The sequence below is a fragment of the Papilio xuthus genome, unplaced genomic scaffold (assembly GCF_000836235.2).
Source record: "Papilio xuthus unplaced genomic scaffold, Pxut_1.1 DF825946.1, whole genome shotgun sequence".
Classification (NCBI taxonomy): domain Eukaryota; kingdom Metazoa; phylum Arthropoda; class Insecta; order Lepidoptera; family Papilionidae; genus Papilio; species Papilio xuthus.
In genome coordinates, this window is record NW_013532703.1 from 13,135,109 (window position 1) to 13,152,966 (window position 17,858).

General features: G+C 32.9%; 2 protein-coding genes across 3 annotated transcripts; one reads left to right on the top strand and one right to left on the bottom strand.

The window, feature by feature from the left end:
* Positions 1 to 8,599: 8,599 nt before the first annotated feature.
* On the bottom strand, positions 8,600 to 16,408 carry AGO1 (protein argonaute-1). 2 transcript variants are annotated; one of them, XM_013321039.1, is made up of 14 exons: positions 16,265 to 16,408; positions 15,756 to 16,090; positions 15,467 to 15,667; positions 15,079 to 15,322; positions 14,766 to 14,988; positions 14,443 to 14,688; positions 13,203 to 13,368; positions 12,562 to 12,686; positions 12,091 to 12,275; positions 11,603 to 11,769; positions 10,482 to 10,630; positions 9,760 to 9,937; positions 9,253 to 9,444; positions 8,600 to 9,067 (listed from the first exon to the last, which is right to left on the bottom strand). In XM_013321039.1, exons 1-14 carry the CDS (start codon positions 16,281 to 16,283, stop codon positions 8,759 to 8,761), a joined length of 2,739 nt encoding a protein of 912 aa, XP_013176493.1. In that variant the 5' UTR covers positions 16,284 to 16,408; the 3' UTR covers positions 8,600 to 8,758. The 2 variants fall into 2 exon arrangements, with proteins under 2 accessions (XP_013176493.1, XP_013176492.1); XM_013321038.1 differs by having other exon boundaries at positions 9,760 to 9,946.
* Positions 16,409 to 16,657: 249 nt separating this feature from the next.
* mRpL53 (mitochondrial ribosomal protein L53) lies at positions 16,658 to 17,858 on the top strand. The gene is made up of 3 exons (XM_013321609.1): positions 16,658 to 16,902; positions 17,263 to 17,390; positions 17,479 to 17,858. Exons 1-3 carry the CDS (start codon positions 16,757 to 16,759, stop codon positions 17,637 to 17,639), a joined length of 435 nt encoding a protein of 144 aa, XP_013177063.1. The 5' UTR covers positions 16,658 to 16,756; the 3' UTR covers positions 17,640 to 17,858.

Consider the following 17,858-nt stretch of genomic DNA (forward strand, 5'->3'; position numbering starts at 1 on the left):
CCACTCGAACACAAGCCCCCATTTTCCCTTACCTTCCTACACGAGCACATAATACACGTGCTACATTACCCCTACCTCTTATATTCGAACACATTATCTCACTGGTTAATTCATACCAATTGACGATATTTGTATAATTTGACTCTTCGGTCGCCACTATCACGCTGTATTCTACTCATCTTGTATTGTGTCTGAAGTTAGTTGCAGATTATATGCATTTCAAACGAGTGAGCGAGACGACCGTAGCTAAGACATTAACTTTGATATCTTTCATTTCGCGCGCAATCTTTACCCAACTTCAGAGTACGTGGCGAGAGATACATCATCCATTTTAATAAAATTGTTTATGAATTGTTGACGTCATTTTTCTGTTATCCGAGTTAAAAGTTGGTAGGTTGAAATATTTATTAGTGATATAAACAATTTTGGGCAGATTTTACATACACCCTGTATGTTTGAAACAGGCTGAGGTTAATTGAGCTTAATATAATTGCTGTAAACGAATTTAAAAAGTAAATTCTTGCCTCGCGCTGAACAATTGCCTCGATAGTTCTCTGTTTAGCAACACATAATGCCCTTTATGATAAAGGGCTCTCTGTTAGTGGACCAGCATTTATAAACCCCACAATAATTGATGATTCTTTAGATTATTGTGTTTTGGGTCTTATTTGGTTTCTGCTACTTTTGCTATTTAAGTACTTAAGCAATTGCTTCTGAGTAGATTTGCGGAATGTATGATGTACTAATACTGTTTTCTTATAGAGATCATCAATTAATTACAAGATTATGTAATTTTTACGCAATTTTAGAAATGAGAAGTTTAATTTATTATTTTAGAAGTTTGAAGTATTAAATGAGACATTAAGATTGTATTGTGTTATTTTGTATGGCGTTTTATGAAAATAAAATTTTGAAAAATCAAAAAAAAAATATGATTGATTGAAGTTAATAAATATTACATTTACGGAGACTGTTGGGAAATTTATTATTTGCGTAAATATTACAAAGTTGTGTCTTAAAATTGCATTCCATATGTTTTCAAGTTTTAATACCTACTTTACTTTTTTTAATGGTTTTTTAAAAGTGATTTAAAAATATTATTCATATATTTCTATTTACTTTGTCCATTACCGTAAATATGTTGATTTTAATTCAAGTCAAAGCATGTTTTCTTTGTGAAACTTAAGACACAATTCCCTTTGATGTCCAGTTTGAAAGTATAAAATATTTTTATAAGATGCTTAGCTTTCCTTTACTTATAAATATTCTATTTACATTGAATACCATTTTAAATGATAAATATATGTATTCAAAAGCTTATGTGAGTTTTATTTTTATATTAATTTGGCCTTAACACTCCAGGAATCTAGAACATTATTCTTGCCCAGAACCTTTGCCGATGGTGTCATGACGCCTAGAATAGACTTTTCGGAGTTCTTTATATTATTTTTTAATCCATAGACAACAACTTACATAACTGTCACTAACCGTTAATTCACACTGCAGGTTGTTATTCCCTTTTTAACTCTTGTATTTATATCATAAATGTTTAGATGGATGGATGGATGGATGTTTGAAGTTATCTCCGGAACGGCAAAACGGATCTTGATGAAATTTGGCACAGATGTAGAAAATAGTCTAGAAGAACACATCAGCTACCCTTTAAGTTTTTTTAACTACGCACGGACGGAGTCGCTTGCTATAGCTAGTGTATTTCAAAAATAAAAAGGATGAATGTTTTTGTATATCATTTATTGTAATTATGTCCGAATCTAGAATAACAATGAAGTTACCATGACAAATATTGTTAAACATCGGGGACAAAGGGGGTGAATTTTTAAAACAATTGTGAACTTTAATTCTACACGCCATATTTTAATATCACGTATTACAAGCGATTACACGTACAACTATTAAAATATAATTAATATATTTACTAATTAATATTTTCGAGGGAAGAAATAATTGATTCTTAAACTGTGAGAAACAAATATGTATTTAACAAAAATGCTTCATTTTCTAGACATTTTTTTTTTATTGAGACAGTAAAATGCACGTACAAAGAGTCAAGTAAATGTATTTACCAATATGTACACCGTGTACTGTTCAAAAATAAAGAACTATTGAATATTAAAGTAATATTTTATATGATTTAAAATACAGGCGGAATAAAATGTTCTTTTCTTAATTCAGAAGTCGATGAGATTGTCGCGTTGCTGACTTTGTTTCCATTAATATAAGTTCTACTGATTATAAGATTTATACAATGTGATAAAAAACCTCTGGAATCAAGAAAGAATCATCATAAAGCACCTTAGATATGATTGTTAAATTATAAAAATCTCATCAACTTCTGAGGTATAAACTTCCTTGCTTATGTCGTTACATTACAGTGTTATATTCCTAACGTCGAGAGTCATAGAGAATACAAGATTTCTTTTCTATTAATACGTTAAAATTTATGAACAACTTAATATTAAATTAATTAGTTTAAAAACTAACAATTTTGTCAATATTACATTTAAACTGCATGTTACATAAATAACATAGCTTTTATTTTGTGTGCTGTCAAAATTTTGAATACATAGAGCACATAATATAAAATCACAAAAAGCATTTTTACGATCGGAAAATGTATTAAAATATGAATGTACCTAATTGTATTAACGACGAGAGATTATCGACGAGTACATATTGAACACAGAGGAAATTAAACTAAGCGGAATCGCTTAACAGTAAATACATTACACAGATGGCTACGTCATATAACAATCGTAGCCCCTTCACAAGTTCAATGATTTACCCTGCACGAAGAAATTTTGATTCTATTATACGAACTACATTAAAAATCTTAATCGTTTGGAGTTCACAAATTTAAAGCAGTTGTGTGCTATATGGCGAACTACGTAACTATTTGAGCCGCGGGCGGGCGGCGGACAACCGGCCAATAGTTAAATATGACAATTAAACCACAGCCTCGGCGCAGGCCTACAATCTATACATTCGATCGTTGACACAATGGTCCAATTTACTAAGTAAATAATTATTTGATAGTACAAGACGAGAATTCACGATATTGCGACATCAATTACAAAGCGGTTAAAAGCTTCTACCGTACTCAAGTGATTTTGTAATTACATTAATTGTATAATGAAAATTTCATTTATTCTTCATTACGTGGCTCCCTTAGCGGTCACTTAACGATTCCGAGTACGGTAGTTATAATAGAATTAAGCCAGAACAATTCGTACACTACAAATGCCCACAGATAACTTTACAAGACCAAACTAAGTTAATCCTTTGAACGCATGAAGCTCATTGTGTTACCACTTAATAAATGACATCGACTACCAAAAATTCATTCAAAGATTGACAAAAAATTAAAGAATAAAGAAAGCTCTTATCATTTTCCATTTTTAGTTACGATAATTTCAAACATATTTTTAAAGCGAGATAGTAAGCAAAAAGGAAAAATACGTCGCATAATGCATTCTTTTTTACAGAATAAAAACGTAACCGACACTAACGTAAACCAACTTTGTCATTTAAAGTCAATTTAAAAAAAAGGGCAGTTAGAATGCAACAAATTTAGCGTCTTTTAGATAGCAATTACAATGTGATAATACAAACCAAATATATGTGTTGATAGCAAATCCTTTTAGAATAGTGTGAAGAGCAGTGCGGAAAACAGAAAATTGTTCAGATTTGAAAACGAATTAATGGGACAGATTTAAAAAAAATATTGTTATAGAATTTAGGTATCGTGGTGCAATCTAGGTCCTAAAATTTTATCATCAAAGTTCATAATTTTATTAATTTTCTTCCGGCTCATTAAATAACATAATTTCATTAAACATATTTGAACAACACTTCCTACTAAACTGAATTCAAAAGAAATAAAGAAGACCAGAACAATGGAAGAACTTGTGACAATCATTTGAAATAATTAATTTCAATATTAGTTTAGTTTTACAGCTCGTACATATACTAATACATTTCCGTAAAAAACAAACAAAATATTTGGTGTATCAAAATGAATAAATATAAACAATAAATAGATCTAACTAGAACCGGCAGTGGACAACATTTAAAAACTGATTTTTGCATATGCTCTATTTTGATATCGCCCTATTAATATTATTACTACACGTGCATCATAACATGAAATACTACGCACTTGCACTACGTTACTCATTTTCGTTACTACTGCAAACTACGTCATGAAGTCAGCTCTCATGTTATATTGCACGAGTAGTTAACTCTGTTCTTTATGTTAATGTCAGAAACAAATAAATCAAATAACCAATATAAGAAACATTTCTCAAAGTACATTTCAATGTATAGCTCTTAATCTAATATATGCATGCGTTTCCCTTGTTTAAGTTCTTAATTACTTTAAAAATAACTTAATAAAAATTACGCTTACGCCTATTTAAGGTTTGGGGACTCGTATGTGTTAAAATCGAGAGAATATAGTTTCTTTTGAAATTACCACAAAACGAAAGAAAAATAATCATATTTAATGAAACAGAAATATATCATTATTCTTATATAAAAAATTAAAACATAATAAATATAATATAAGCTCATGATGACACGTTACATAGGGTAGTCAGATGTATAAACCAAATTCATTTTACCATAGCTATTTAACAAAACCGTTATCCTAGCGATTGACGGAACACGACAATAAAGCGATACAATTTTTAATAATAACACGTTGCCTGCCATTACTATTTTTTTGTTGAACCGAGGCGAGTTAAAGCACTGCAAGTGTTAACTCGCGTCTCCTTTTGGTAGTAAAGATGGCCACCACATATTCTCGCGTCGCATTCCCGCGCTTTCCATTCAACTAGTAAAACGAATGAATCATCACAGCCATAAGGATTGATTTTCATTCAATAACTTTAAAATAGCCAAGTAAGAGACAACTTCACATTAGTCATGTTTAAAGTCCACCAAACCGAGTTATCTAGATTGTTTTTAATATAAAATAATCTTAAAATTGTAATAAAAACGAAAGATAAAATAAAACGATATAGCAGCGTAAAAATTTCTAAATAATAATGTGTGTTATTTTGTATACTGTGAACTTTAATGGTCCTTTACGTTACGTTTAATGTGACCAGATACTGGATTTAGTGAAAACGGACCTTATAAAAGTAACCTAAAACTAAAGTTACACTACTGTTTAAGACATTATCCTAACCGAATTAAACACAATTAAAGAAAAATTATTCTTTTTTTTATATCTAAAAATACACGATTTTCAATTCGAAGTAAATTTTTTGCTTATTGAATTTTTTAATTAGTAGAAATCTATTAGAATATTCTTCAATAATGAAATCCTTTTTTTTTCTATATAAAAGCCGAGTTCCGCTCAAAGTTCATAAAACTTTAAATGGTTAAAGAAGACAAAATGTGGTGACTGTAGATATTTTTATAGCAATGTTTTTACATTACGCAAAACACATTCACAATAATAAGATACTCTCGACTCAACTAAATACGAAACCTATCTAAACTATTTAGCTATTACTTATTTAGTATATATACTAGATTCCCGCGTTTTTAAATGTCAACACAAATAACAATTAAAAATAGCTGGTTCTCTCTGGCTCCTTTCCGCGGATAGCGAAAATTAAAAAAAAAGTTTGTGACATCTGGTGACAGAGGTATTGTTAGAAGCTCGGAACAAGTTAACAATGTGATCAATTTTGTGTATTAATGTAAAAACGCAATTCAAATATAAAGTGATACAAATATGTAGAAAGTTCTTACCACAAAATATACCAGATGCGACTACGTTAGATTTACGATTAACGATTACAAACGCGAATTAAGCAATGCAGTCGAAAAATTTTATCGCGCGAGTACAACTATATGACCTTTTTTCGTGTGACATCGCGTATTCCCTTTTGTGTAGAATGTGCAACAATGTAACACCACGCCTGTAAGTGACATTACGTTATTTCGTGAACGTAAACTTTTTTCTACACTGTAAGACGTAGCGATTACGTCATGAGATTTTAATAACATGTTATTGTGTGCGATTAACAGAATTTCACATCGCATATGTGATGTCTTTAATTATAATAAATGTAGATATATTGTAAATTTTATACATTATACACTGCACTCATAATCACCCATAATAAGCTAGATTCTAAAAACTTCTCACGACAAAAGTATTGTAAATGAACACGTTTAATCGTTGGTTTCTGAGGTACCTGTATAAAACATTATGATTTGTTAGAGGCATGATTATATGTTTTATACACAGAGTTTTATTTTCAGAAACCAAACGTAAGTTATTTGCTTTTTTATTGGCATACTCATGGCTCTTTTAAATACACTGCCCTTTGGAGACAATTCAAGTATTAGACTTGAGATTTTTTTTTTCTAATTCTACTTTAAATTATGATCTAAATATTATCTGTGAAAGGACTTTATTGATTAATAATTGCCTACATTTAATTGAGGCATTGCTTAGTGTTGCATTAAAAATTAAAATTTTATAAATAATATTGCGACTGTTTATTATTTCTTTGGCATAGTGGAACATATACAAGCGTATGATCGTAAAGCTTTTTAAGTAGCATTCATTGAAATAATTTAAAACAAACATGACTTTTAAAACAATTTCCTTTAATTGGATTGAACTTAATTTGGAAAAACACAACCACGAAACTAAACATATGAAATTATTTGTAACAAAAAATGTTTGAGAAATAATATTTATTTAAAATAATCCAAACAGTCTATGCGTAATAATTGTTTAGATAAATTAATACATCCTCTATATGTATAAATACGTAGAATTTAAATTAGCAACACTATTCAATGCTGTCAAATTGAGAAACACGCAAGCACACAACCGGATTGGTAGAGTATGGATCGTTATAAAATATGTCAAACATTTTGGCGGCTCGAAACAGAATACCGCACAGTTGACCTTGAGTCACCAAAATATTGACGCGATCTATACTATGCGTTTAAAATAAGATTGTGCGGGTCAATGACCTCGATCTGTCAAAAATTGCAAGTAAAGTATAGAATTTTAGCCGTAAATTTTATTTTGAGATCGGAGAGTCAGTTTAAAAACAAGTATTATTTTAAAAACATGTTTTACAACTTTTATCATATTGTGTTTATATCAGAATATATCTTATTAGAAACCCAGTGTATTGATCGTAATTTTTTTGCGCAAAAAATATCATAATTGATCATACCTAGCCTCAAGTAACTGCCGAAACATACAACTGCAAAATGCATTGCCGCCTGCAAAAGCTGCTTTTCATATTGACATAATATATCCAAATCGTTATACTATAGTCCGACAACGTTATCTAGCTCTGTGAGAGGTGCTGTTGTCGCAGTTAGTTCTGTCAGGACATGAAACATAAAACGACTAAACAGCTACAGTACGGATGTCGTCACTTTTCGATATTGACAGCGCTAGTGAGCTCTCTTATTATGACTTACGCGCACCGGTTCAGATAGCTATAGTCAAACAAGGATATTTCAAATTTGACATGTCCTGTCTTTTAAAGGTCAAAGTTGGGATCCGAAGTCCAATAAATAAGTACATAATCCAATACCTTTTTGCCTTAGTACAAAGTTCACCCTATAAAGTATATTTTACATTCGAGAGTGTAGTAACATATATTTTATTTAATTCACCAATGTTTGTAATGTTTACTAACTTATAGGTTAAAATGTCCACCCTTGTAGCCATTGAGGTAGCTATGCGTCTTTTTCGTAATTAAAAGAATAGGGCTGGATGTTTCCAATAATATGCAATAATTTAAAAGATCATATAAAACACGCCAAACTATAATTTTCCACGAACTAAAATTTCAAACAATATAAACAGCCCTATAATTTTAAATCATTTTTTTTAAATTATATATTTTATGTAGCACAGTCATGGTGTTATTTATCTTTTGTGGACGGTAAGTTGAAATTTAATCGATTACATGCATACCTAGTAACCGATTTTTCCAAACGAGAGAGTAATAAAGTTACGTTGCGAGGCTGTCAAAGTGTAAAAGGCATATCCCAAGTAGCAACAAAAATGCTCGCGTCGTGCTTAGTCGAGGAATTTTATCTCCTACCCATTTAGGTGAAATATATCATGGCAAAATATTCCTGTGCCATATTGTGGCAATTTGTTGATCAGAAGTTGGAGTAGAATTCAATTCTTTGACTGTACGATATTGTTGCTGCTTTTACCATACTTTAAAAAAGTACTAAGTGACAAATGCGACCGGTTACTGCTAAAGCATATGTATGTAATTGTGATAAAAATGAACGAATCAGTTAAAATGTCTTTTTACTTAGTTATTGTACAGTAATACTAACATAAATACAAAATTATGTCCTTTTCATGAAATGAGTTTTTTTGTCAACAAGCGGTAAGACGAGACCTGTTCAGTTTATGAATTGAAAACTTCTTAGTATAATCGACATTGCAAGTGGGTGAATAACACAGAATCTACTTCTATTTTAAAAATTGATCTAAGTGATTGTCTGTACAATATAAAAGTGATAAGAAACTAATTTAAAAAATTTAATAATGATTTAAATCTGTATCTGCTTACCGGATGGTATGTGAGGTTGGCGATAAAAAAAATCTTTTTCTATGCACCCGTAACTCTTGTCAAAAAACGCGTCACATTTTTGTGCAATATGACAAAATTAGTGTCCACAAGCAGTTAACAAAAAAAAATGTTGGTCGTGTGTATAGATGGCAGCACTAGGCGAAGTACATGACCTTCTTGGTGACGGCATGGACTGTGATGGCTCGTGCCATGGCTCCGGGCGTGCGGTCCTCGCTGCAGGCGGACTGGTGGCTGCCCTCGCCGGAGTCGTGCTCCTTCTCAACGAGGTGGTAGCGAGCGCGGAAAGCGACGAGGTGGGCGTAGTACGCGGGCGCGGGGATGGACACGGAGCGCGTGCAGCGCACGTACGTGTGACACAGCTGGTACGTGAGACACTGCAGCTCGTCTGAACCGAAGTGGTTGTCGTCCCACAGCACGTGGTAGTGAGACGGACGCGACGTGCCCTGTTATTGACAATTCAAAGATCAATTTTTTTCGGGCCTTTTATTTAAAATGGCCAAGAATAAAATATTATGTTTTTACGGGCCCGAATCCAATAGAAAAAGTAATTTCACGTTATTATCGTTCATTCTGAATTATTTGTCACTAAGGGTGGCTTTTAGTTTTGAGTAATATTAACGTGTTGTACCTGTATGCCCTGGTGGCTGCAGAGATAGAAGTCGAACTCTGTGGGATGTGTGATGCCGAGGTCGACGGTGGTACCGGCGGGGATGTTGCCGGACTTGCCGGACTGCTCCTTCTTGTCGGCACAGAACAGTCGCGTGTGGTGCCGCTTCTGCACCACTATGAACGTAATCCCCGGCTTGTACTCCGCCTCCAACTGTAACGTACAACACATTACGATATTACTACATTTATAATTATTCCAAACTAAAATTGTAGAATAGTAGTAGCTCTCGAAATCACCGCAGTACAACTGGCATAGTGTAAACTCTAATTGACAGCAGTGAGCCAAAACAGTCCATGCTACGACAGCGCTACTGTCCTACTGTACTGGCACAATGTAAACCCGGAATTGAGTTTCTGTTCAGTCTAAAAAATCTGTATAAAAATAATTACAGTTATGAGTTTAAAACCAACTTATTTTCATTCGAAAACAAATTTAAGTTAATTATTTTAAAAAGCGATATGTCACCTTAATACAAGCTTCTCGGACAGCGGTTAGTTCATGTTGCAAGACGTGTATGAACTGTCCCTCGGAGATGCCGTCGCGGTACATGATGATGCGGTGCGGCTTGAACCCGCCCGTACTCTTGTAGAACATTATCAGCAGCTCTTGCACCATGCTGCTCATCTCGTGCACTATCTCCTGTCTGTCAATACAACAGTTACAACGGCACATTATCATAATTATTAAACTTAGGAGCCAGCACTATACCCAACTAAATTCGCATTTTTAGCATTCGCGAGCACTTCATACCACATTTTAAGTTCATGGAAAAGAAATAAGTTAGGATTATAAACTTTTATAAAGTATTTATAAATTTTAGGAATACAGAAAAAAATCTATCTATTTTTTTATATGATAAGGTGGCAAACGAGCAGGCGGTCACTTAAATTCGTCGAAATAGCGAAGCTACCGCCGCCCATTGTCCGCGATCCCGTATTGTAGATACGTTGCCTACCTTTAATCCATAGAGAAGGGGACGCACAGAAAAGATACATTTCCTCAATCCACTCCTTCGTCAAATCCTCCTTCGTTTTATAAAGTAAAGGAAGGCTTTACTTTATAAAAGGGCAGGGATATAAAAGTGTCACTCAGAGAAGAAAAGAAAGACAAGTTAATCTCTAAATCTGTTGATTTACTGCTGGATGAATGAAAAAATCCAGGAATAAATAACACATTAAGTTAGATACCTATGCTGCTGTACGCGAACCGTTGCCGCATATCTTGAGGGATGAGCGTCCATCGAGCCCACTACAGCTGCAATGGATGGCTTCTTATTGTCTCCAGCCGGTGGGTGCGTCACGTCCACACCCAAGAAGATGACAGGCTCATTGAACACCTACAAATATCATTAACAACTCAAAGGTAATGTTCAATATGTCAAATCAAATCATGCTAGTACAAAAAACGTAATAACGCGAGTTACCAGTGCAGCCATTATGTAGCTATGGCGGCCATTTTGATTTTTTTAAATCAAGAAAATTTTTGTAAATCACCGAAAGTAACGAAACCGAAATTGTTTTCATCTTTGTAGTAACAAAATGTTCACTAAAATTTCTTACATATTTATTATAGTTTCTCCTATTCCATAACTTTCCTGACACGAATAATTTTGATATAATTTTCTTAAACTTAAATTTATATTTTAATCTTTCCAGATGTAACGCAAATGTATTATTTAATATTTGCAGTTTTATGTAACAAATGAGATATTTTATAACTTTTTAAATATATCATTCAATAATATCTTAAGGCCGTCTCAAATACATATTCATACAAGCACAAAACATATGCAAACAATTATGCCACCTTAAATCTACATTAATTTTTAATATATAAATATAGGTACAGCATTATTCTAAGATGGTACATACAACACTGTCCTCTGCATGGCAGTAATGTTTATGGCACTTACACCTGCAGGCACAAAGTAAAATATATGACTAACAATTAAGGAAAAACAGTTGCAAAATGTTATTATCGGCTTACATTGAAACCGTCCGTGCTTTGGGCACTGTTCGGTTCTATAGTACTGTGTCGCGACTCTTGTTCACCGTCAGACCGGATATACTATGAAGAAATAACCATTTCATATCAAACATACAATTCAAACAACACTAATGTTTAGTCCACAGAATAAAAAAACCTATGTTATATTAAAATTCATATATATTTTCCTCATCTCTAATGATATGTAAATTTGCGGTTAATAGCATTGAACTTTCATTGCAGGGAAAATGAAAAACCACAGATATGTAAGTAGGTTTAACCAATTAATTTGAATGTTAAATAATGGGTTTACAATAAGTACCTTTGGACGCAGAGATGGTACCAATATAGAGTTAATTCCTCCAAGTTTGACGTTGATCTTCAAGCAGAGGTTGCTGAGCGTCTGCGGAGAGGTTTTGTTCACGTTCTTAGCTTGCACGCATTGCGTCGCCATGCCGAGCACAGTGTCACCAACACGTTTTACTTCAGCTAAACAACATATATTTTATTATTACCAGAAAGAAAAAAATACAACTTGTGTAAGTATATATGACCAGATAAAAATGATTTTAAAAATTTTTAGGTCTTCGACAAGACTGAGTTAAAACTGTTATGCTGTGGCATTTTAAGAGCAGTATATACAAGAAAAGGTGGAACACCTAGTGATATTTTCTCCGGCAATATAAGAATTAAAAGAGGAAAGTGTCCTGATGTTTTCAGATTCGTTAGACGAATTACAAAACTAGGCAATTTCTGTTGTATGTCTACTATGACAATTTCTTTATGGAATATGCCTGTGTGTTAACTAACCATAAACTGGTGTCTTCCCTGGCAACACAACCACAACTAACTGCAGCTGCACAAATGTGGACTTGAGGTATTTGAACATTGGCTCCACTTGATCCGGCCCCGTCGCATACTTGCAAAAGCAAGGCTGCCCAATGATGGGCATACCCGCATCATTCGAAATCTTTTGTAGCTGCTGAGTGAAGTTTCTAAAAAAAGAAAAACACATTTCGTGCCAATTGAATTCGTATTGCAGATTTTTTGCAAACAATCGTATATTCATAAAATATTTCTGATAAAATACTTTTTTCACATGACTATACCAAATTAGCTAACCTTATCATACATATATTACCTCATATCGCACAATTTTCCAGATTTTTGAATAAATGTTATTAAATTCCTTATTCTAACTTTAGACCTTGGCTTAAAATTAAATATAAGCATTAACTTCATGATTTATGTTTTAAAAAAAAGTATTTTTAAGACACATACTTGAGAGCATCTTCCCGAACAGTCCTTTGAGGTGCAAAGCAGGCAATCGCCCAAACTCGAATTTCAACTCCCATAAAGAACTGTTTGCCGCGCATGTCCCACACACCTTGGTTAGGTAACGCTTGCTGTAAACATAATAGTAATAAAAATACGAAATATATAATGATAAATTGTTTTTCATGCACATAAATATTGAAAAGGGAGGAAGAGATAAATTATTATAAATAGAGAAAGAAATAATAACTATGGAAAACAATTTTAAATTTCCATGACAAAGCTAATATATTTAAAACATAAACAATTGTTATGATACATGATCAAATTACATAAAACAACTAAGAATCGTTAGGCTCAGATTCAACAATGTTGTAGAAATATTAAAACTATGGAGATATTTGTATCAGCATTTAAAAGCCTTCATAACACATAATACTTGCTTTGTAGCTAATTTTATTTGACCTTAAATGAATTCCAGATATGATTATTTATCACATTTTATTAAGAAAAAAATTAGGTGGCCACAATTTTTTTTCATATTTCTTTGATTTATTACAAAAAAAAGCTTTAGACTTGTTCTAGAATATGGATCACGATAATAGTCGAATTTTCAGTTGGTTCCCAGACGGATAGATTTAACATACCTGCCCACCCAATGAAGATACACGTCCGCCATATTGCAGCTTCGGCGGTGGCAGAACACGGCCGCGCACTTCCATCATGTTATTGGATATTGTTAATCCAAACTCCTTTACATAAAGGTCAGTGTTGAAGTTCGCGCGACGAACTAAGTTGTTGATTTCTCGCTCCCTAAATAGAATAGAGATTTATAACAGTGGGATTCCATTGCCACAGTTGTACAACAATTTCAACAAAAATAATGTAAGTTTTAGCAATGGAACTTCATGCTTCATTGTCATCTAATGACTATACTTCCCCACTGAGAGGCTCAACGTCTACCCTATGTTAGGGGTGATGGGTTGGCTATTAATGCATTTAATTTAAAATTAGACAATTATGTATAAAAAGAAATATTAGCAAAGTATTAACATTTCAAATAAAGAATATCAGTATGTAACTGAAAGTTATATTACATATAAGTCAACTATTTTATCAATGCCTAGTAAATATAATTTTATTAGCATACATAAAGTTACAAATCTTGGAAATACTAAACTATTGAAATCTCACTAAAATGAGAATAAAGTGTTTCGAATATATATAGAAAAGTACCAAAAAATATCAATGTCAAGTCTATGACTAATAAATAATATATTTCCATATAAGCCTAATTAATAATTCCGAAATAATAAAGTAATTATTTCTTGAATTACTAAATAATATGATTGTAATAAACATGAGGAAAACATAAATTGAGATTTTTCTTCCTTGTTTAATTACATAATTTTATCAAATAATTTATCGCTATATAGAGCATTGGTGGCTAAGGGGTAAAAGCACTTGACTTGCAATCTGCAGGTCCTGCGTTCGAATCCCGCCATGTACCAATGTGTTTTTCGATATCCGATTTACATATGCATATTTATCCGACGTTCTTACGTGATGCAACCTGCACATATCTGAGAAAAAATTCAAAGATATGTGTGAAGTCAACCAGCCTGCTCTTGGCCAGCGTGGTTGACTATGGCCTAATCACCCTTACCATAGGGTAGGCTCCGAGCTGATGATGATGATATATTCCTATTATGGTTCTAACCAATTTTTCTATGTAAAGTATTATGAAGTTATAGATTACTTTAACCTATTACTTATGCAAATTATTGCAAAAACCTTGAGTTACTTGATCATCTCTTTAGCATATTACAGCTACATAATTTTCTTTCATTAGTAAACCTGTATTTTATTATAAAAAATTTTACTTACCTATCAGGAGCAGATCTAGCAGTTGCTTTTATCATAGTAGAAGTCTGCATATCAGTTAGCTTTTTAATGCATCGCTGACCTGGTACTATGTTGCATACTTCCAACGGCAAATATGTGTGCTTATGCTCCTGGCCCACTTGAAGACACGGCAGGTGGGGATAACGAAGTTTCATCTTATATTTATCCAAGAAATATTTGGCTACTGTACATTCAACTGTTTGTCCATTATCTAATTGCAGCGGGAAACTATTAAACGAAATTAAAAACATTATTTTTAAATTTTAAGCACTTGAAAGGAAAATTTTATTTAGCATGATACTTACGATTGCATTTGTGCAGGTCTACGTGTCACATTACACACTCTATATTTACGTTTCATTGTACCACAATGAGTGATCTCAATCTTGAGTCCTTTGATTTCTTTTGTAAACTTAACACGTTGAGAATCTGTCAGAGGCTTTCTTTGGTCATTTATGTCCCTTATATCTAATACTTCACACATAAACTCTATCACTGGTTGAGCTTTGTAAAAGGCAGTTGCAGACACTGTTAAAAAAAATTAAGAAAAATACAATGATTCATATTTATTTAAACAGAAATGTTCAACTAACTAAATCAAATATAATATAAACAAACCATCAATATTTAGCATCATTTTCCATTGACTTGGTCTCACAGACTGATGGAATCCAAACCAGACCTCTCTGCCACCACCAAGAGGATGATAATATCCCTCAGGAGATGAAAAGAATGAGCGTCCAACAGGTGTATACATCATGGAAGGTAAATGTCTCATCACTACATCCAATGCTAATATAGCATCATATGGAATTTGTCTTGTGCGACCCTCCAGAGCTTCTTCCAATGCAAATAGTGATACCTTTAAAGATCCATGTTTTAGAAAAAGGTAAACTTGATGAAAATCTTAATAAATTACCATTAACAAATTAACTTCAATATGAAAAATATTCTTATTATTAATTCAAATTCAATATTATTATTCTATGATTTTAGGGACTCCTACCTGGGCAACCCATTTAATGGTGACACGAAAAACTCTATCCTTTCCCTCTCCAGGTAATATAACTTCTAATTCAACCCTATCATTGCCAATTGGTAATGGATCCCTTGTATATAAATTGTTTCTCCCGTCAAAGACTGGCTTCAATGTACCAAATATTTTATTGTAACAGTGAACCATAGTTTCAACAATTTCCCTATTAACCTGAAAAACAGAAATTTTTACACTATTTATATAAACCATAATACATACACATTTTTTAGGTCAAACAAACATGGATGATGAAACTCACCTTTCTAGGACACTTATCTGGCTGTATATTAACATCATAATGGTGCACAAAACCTCTAGGCATTGATATTTGAAAATGATTTGCTCTTAGCATAATCGGTCGACCTTCATGACCGAGGTTAGGACGGCGTGGACATGTTAGTACTGGTAAATCGGGAGGAGGTGCTGCAGCTGGAGGTACGAGCGCCATCGCCCCCGCCCCTCCCGCGACTGGAGGCGGAGCCCCAGTTGCGGGCGCAGTGCTCGGAGCCCCAGGAGCTGCAGCCGTAGCACCCGCCGCCGCAGTCACAGCACCAGTCACGCCTACTGCACCAGCACTCGTCTCCCCCGTTGGAGCTACAATAACCGTATAACATACTTTACTTTGCTTTCAATTTATTTCTAATAGTCACTTAAAATTTTGCCTATCCTATACTTTCTACTACAAACGACATTATTAAGGGCAATCAAACAAAGGATTATTATGTCTTCCCAATACTCAATGATGACATTATAAAACACAAAACTTACGTTGGCCAACGGGGTACATTTTGGCATATACTTATATATACAAGATTTTGAAACTTAAATATTAAATAGGTTTTCTTATTGAAATTATAGCAATGTGCTCTAAAAGATGTGGCTTGAACTGCAATTTTATGTTGCACCTTGACGTTTGTTGATGGTTTTTGACATACATTTACAACAGATAATAAACTAAATTGTTTCAAGCATTATATCTGCTCTTTGGTTAACGGGACAAAATACTCATTAAAACATACGTTAACTATTAAATTAACTGTTTTGGCTTACTATACAAAGCTTGGATAAAGAGCACGAGAGCTAAGTAACAAGTGTATATGTAATCTATCACTCAAAAAATCATAGCACACGATCCAAGATACTGAAATAATAAAGGAAAATGGTTCTATTTACTCTGTGAAATGAAGAACATTTTTGGACGATGGTTGTCTACGGTTAACTATTTTTGCATCCCTCAATTTTCTGGGAGAAAAAGAAAATATGTCTATCCCTTACAGTGGAACTGTACGAAGATCAGGGGGTGTAGTATCAGCAATTGCGAAACAACTCAGGGGTGTAAATCTTAAGGCAGCTAAAAGAATCACCGTCAAATTTGATCCCTTTAGTGATAATGTTGGTCATACAAGGTAAAATTAACCCTTATAACCTGTAACTCCTGATGTATATTGTCAAATCATACGTCACGACATTCCCATTCCTATATTTTACCCTCTAGTCCAGTTTCGACTCAATTTACTTATCATTTTGTTTGCTACTACGTTAAAGAAGTATAGAACTCTCTCTTCTCATCTTTTAAGTGTGGAATATCTTTATTATTATCTGGTACTAACATTAAATGTATTATTGATTTTATGACGTAGAAGTGTCACTGTACAATAGTTTTTTCTTTAATCAGCTATCTACAATAAAAAATAGTAAGAAATGCTTTTTATGAAGTGTATACCATATCATTTTTATTACTTTCATTAACAAGTTTTACTTTTCAGGAATTTTCTTCATCTTATAAGCTCTCCAAAAATTGCTGTTACAAATCCAAATTGTTCTCTTAAAACTGAGGTAGTGTGTGATCGTAGTGAACCAACAATTAATATATCAATTGCTCCTTTAATAACAGGTAAATTTGTATTTTTCACATAAAGCCTATTTATTTACTATAATTTTATGTGCCTTTGTATACATAATAAACTTCTTTTTATTTTTAGAAACAGCTAAAGTGAAAAACGTAGTAATAAAAAGTGGTAACCTTACATGCTTAGAAATTTTACAATTATTAAATAAGCACATCTCCTCACTTGCACCAGTTGAACAAGTATCTTCAGTTGTGCAAACTAAATCTGAGAAAAAGAAAACAAAAAAGAAGTAAGCAACATGGTACGCTCTAACAAAGGCAACCTGCATGTTGTAGAAGAATTGTACAATCAAATACCAGCATTTACTGATGTTTTTTCAGAAGATACATTTTACATATTTGTGGTATTTTTTGTTTTATCAACAATACTGGTTGCTTTTATTTTGTCAAGATTTATCACTATTAAACCTGTAGAGTAGCTTTTAAGTAATTAAATTAGAATGTATAAGTGAA

Coding starts and splice junctions, on each gene's coding strand:
- AGO1 (XM_013321038.1), bottom strand. Junction 9,947..10,481: donor GTTCGCGTACAGCAGCATAG/GTATCTAACTTA, acceptor TTGTAACTGTTG/TATTGACAGACAGGAGATAG. Junction 9,445..9,759: donor TCCGAGAAGCTTGTATTAAG/GTGACATATCGC, acceptor TGTACGTTACAG/TTGGAGGCGGAGTACAAGCC.
- mRpL53 (XM_013321609.1), top strand. CDS start 16,757: ATGTCTATCCCTTACAGTGGAACTGTACGAAGATCAGGGGGTGTAGTA. Junction 16,903..17,262: donor GATAATGTTGGTCATACAAG/GTAAAATTAACC, acceptor TTTACTTTTCAG/GAATTTTCTTCATCTTATAA. Junction 17,391..17,478: donor AATTGCTCCTTTAATAACAG/GTAAATTTGTAT, acceptor TTTTATTTTTAG/AAACAGCTAAAGTGAAAAAC.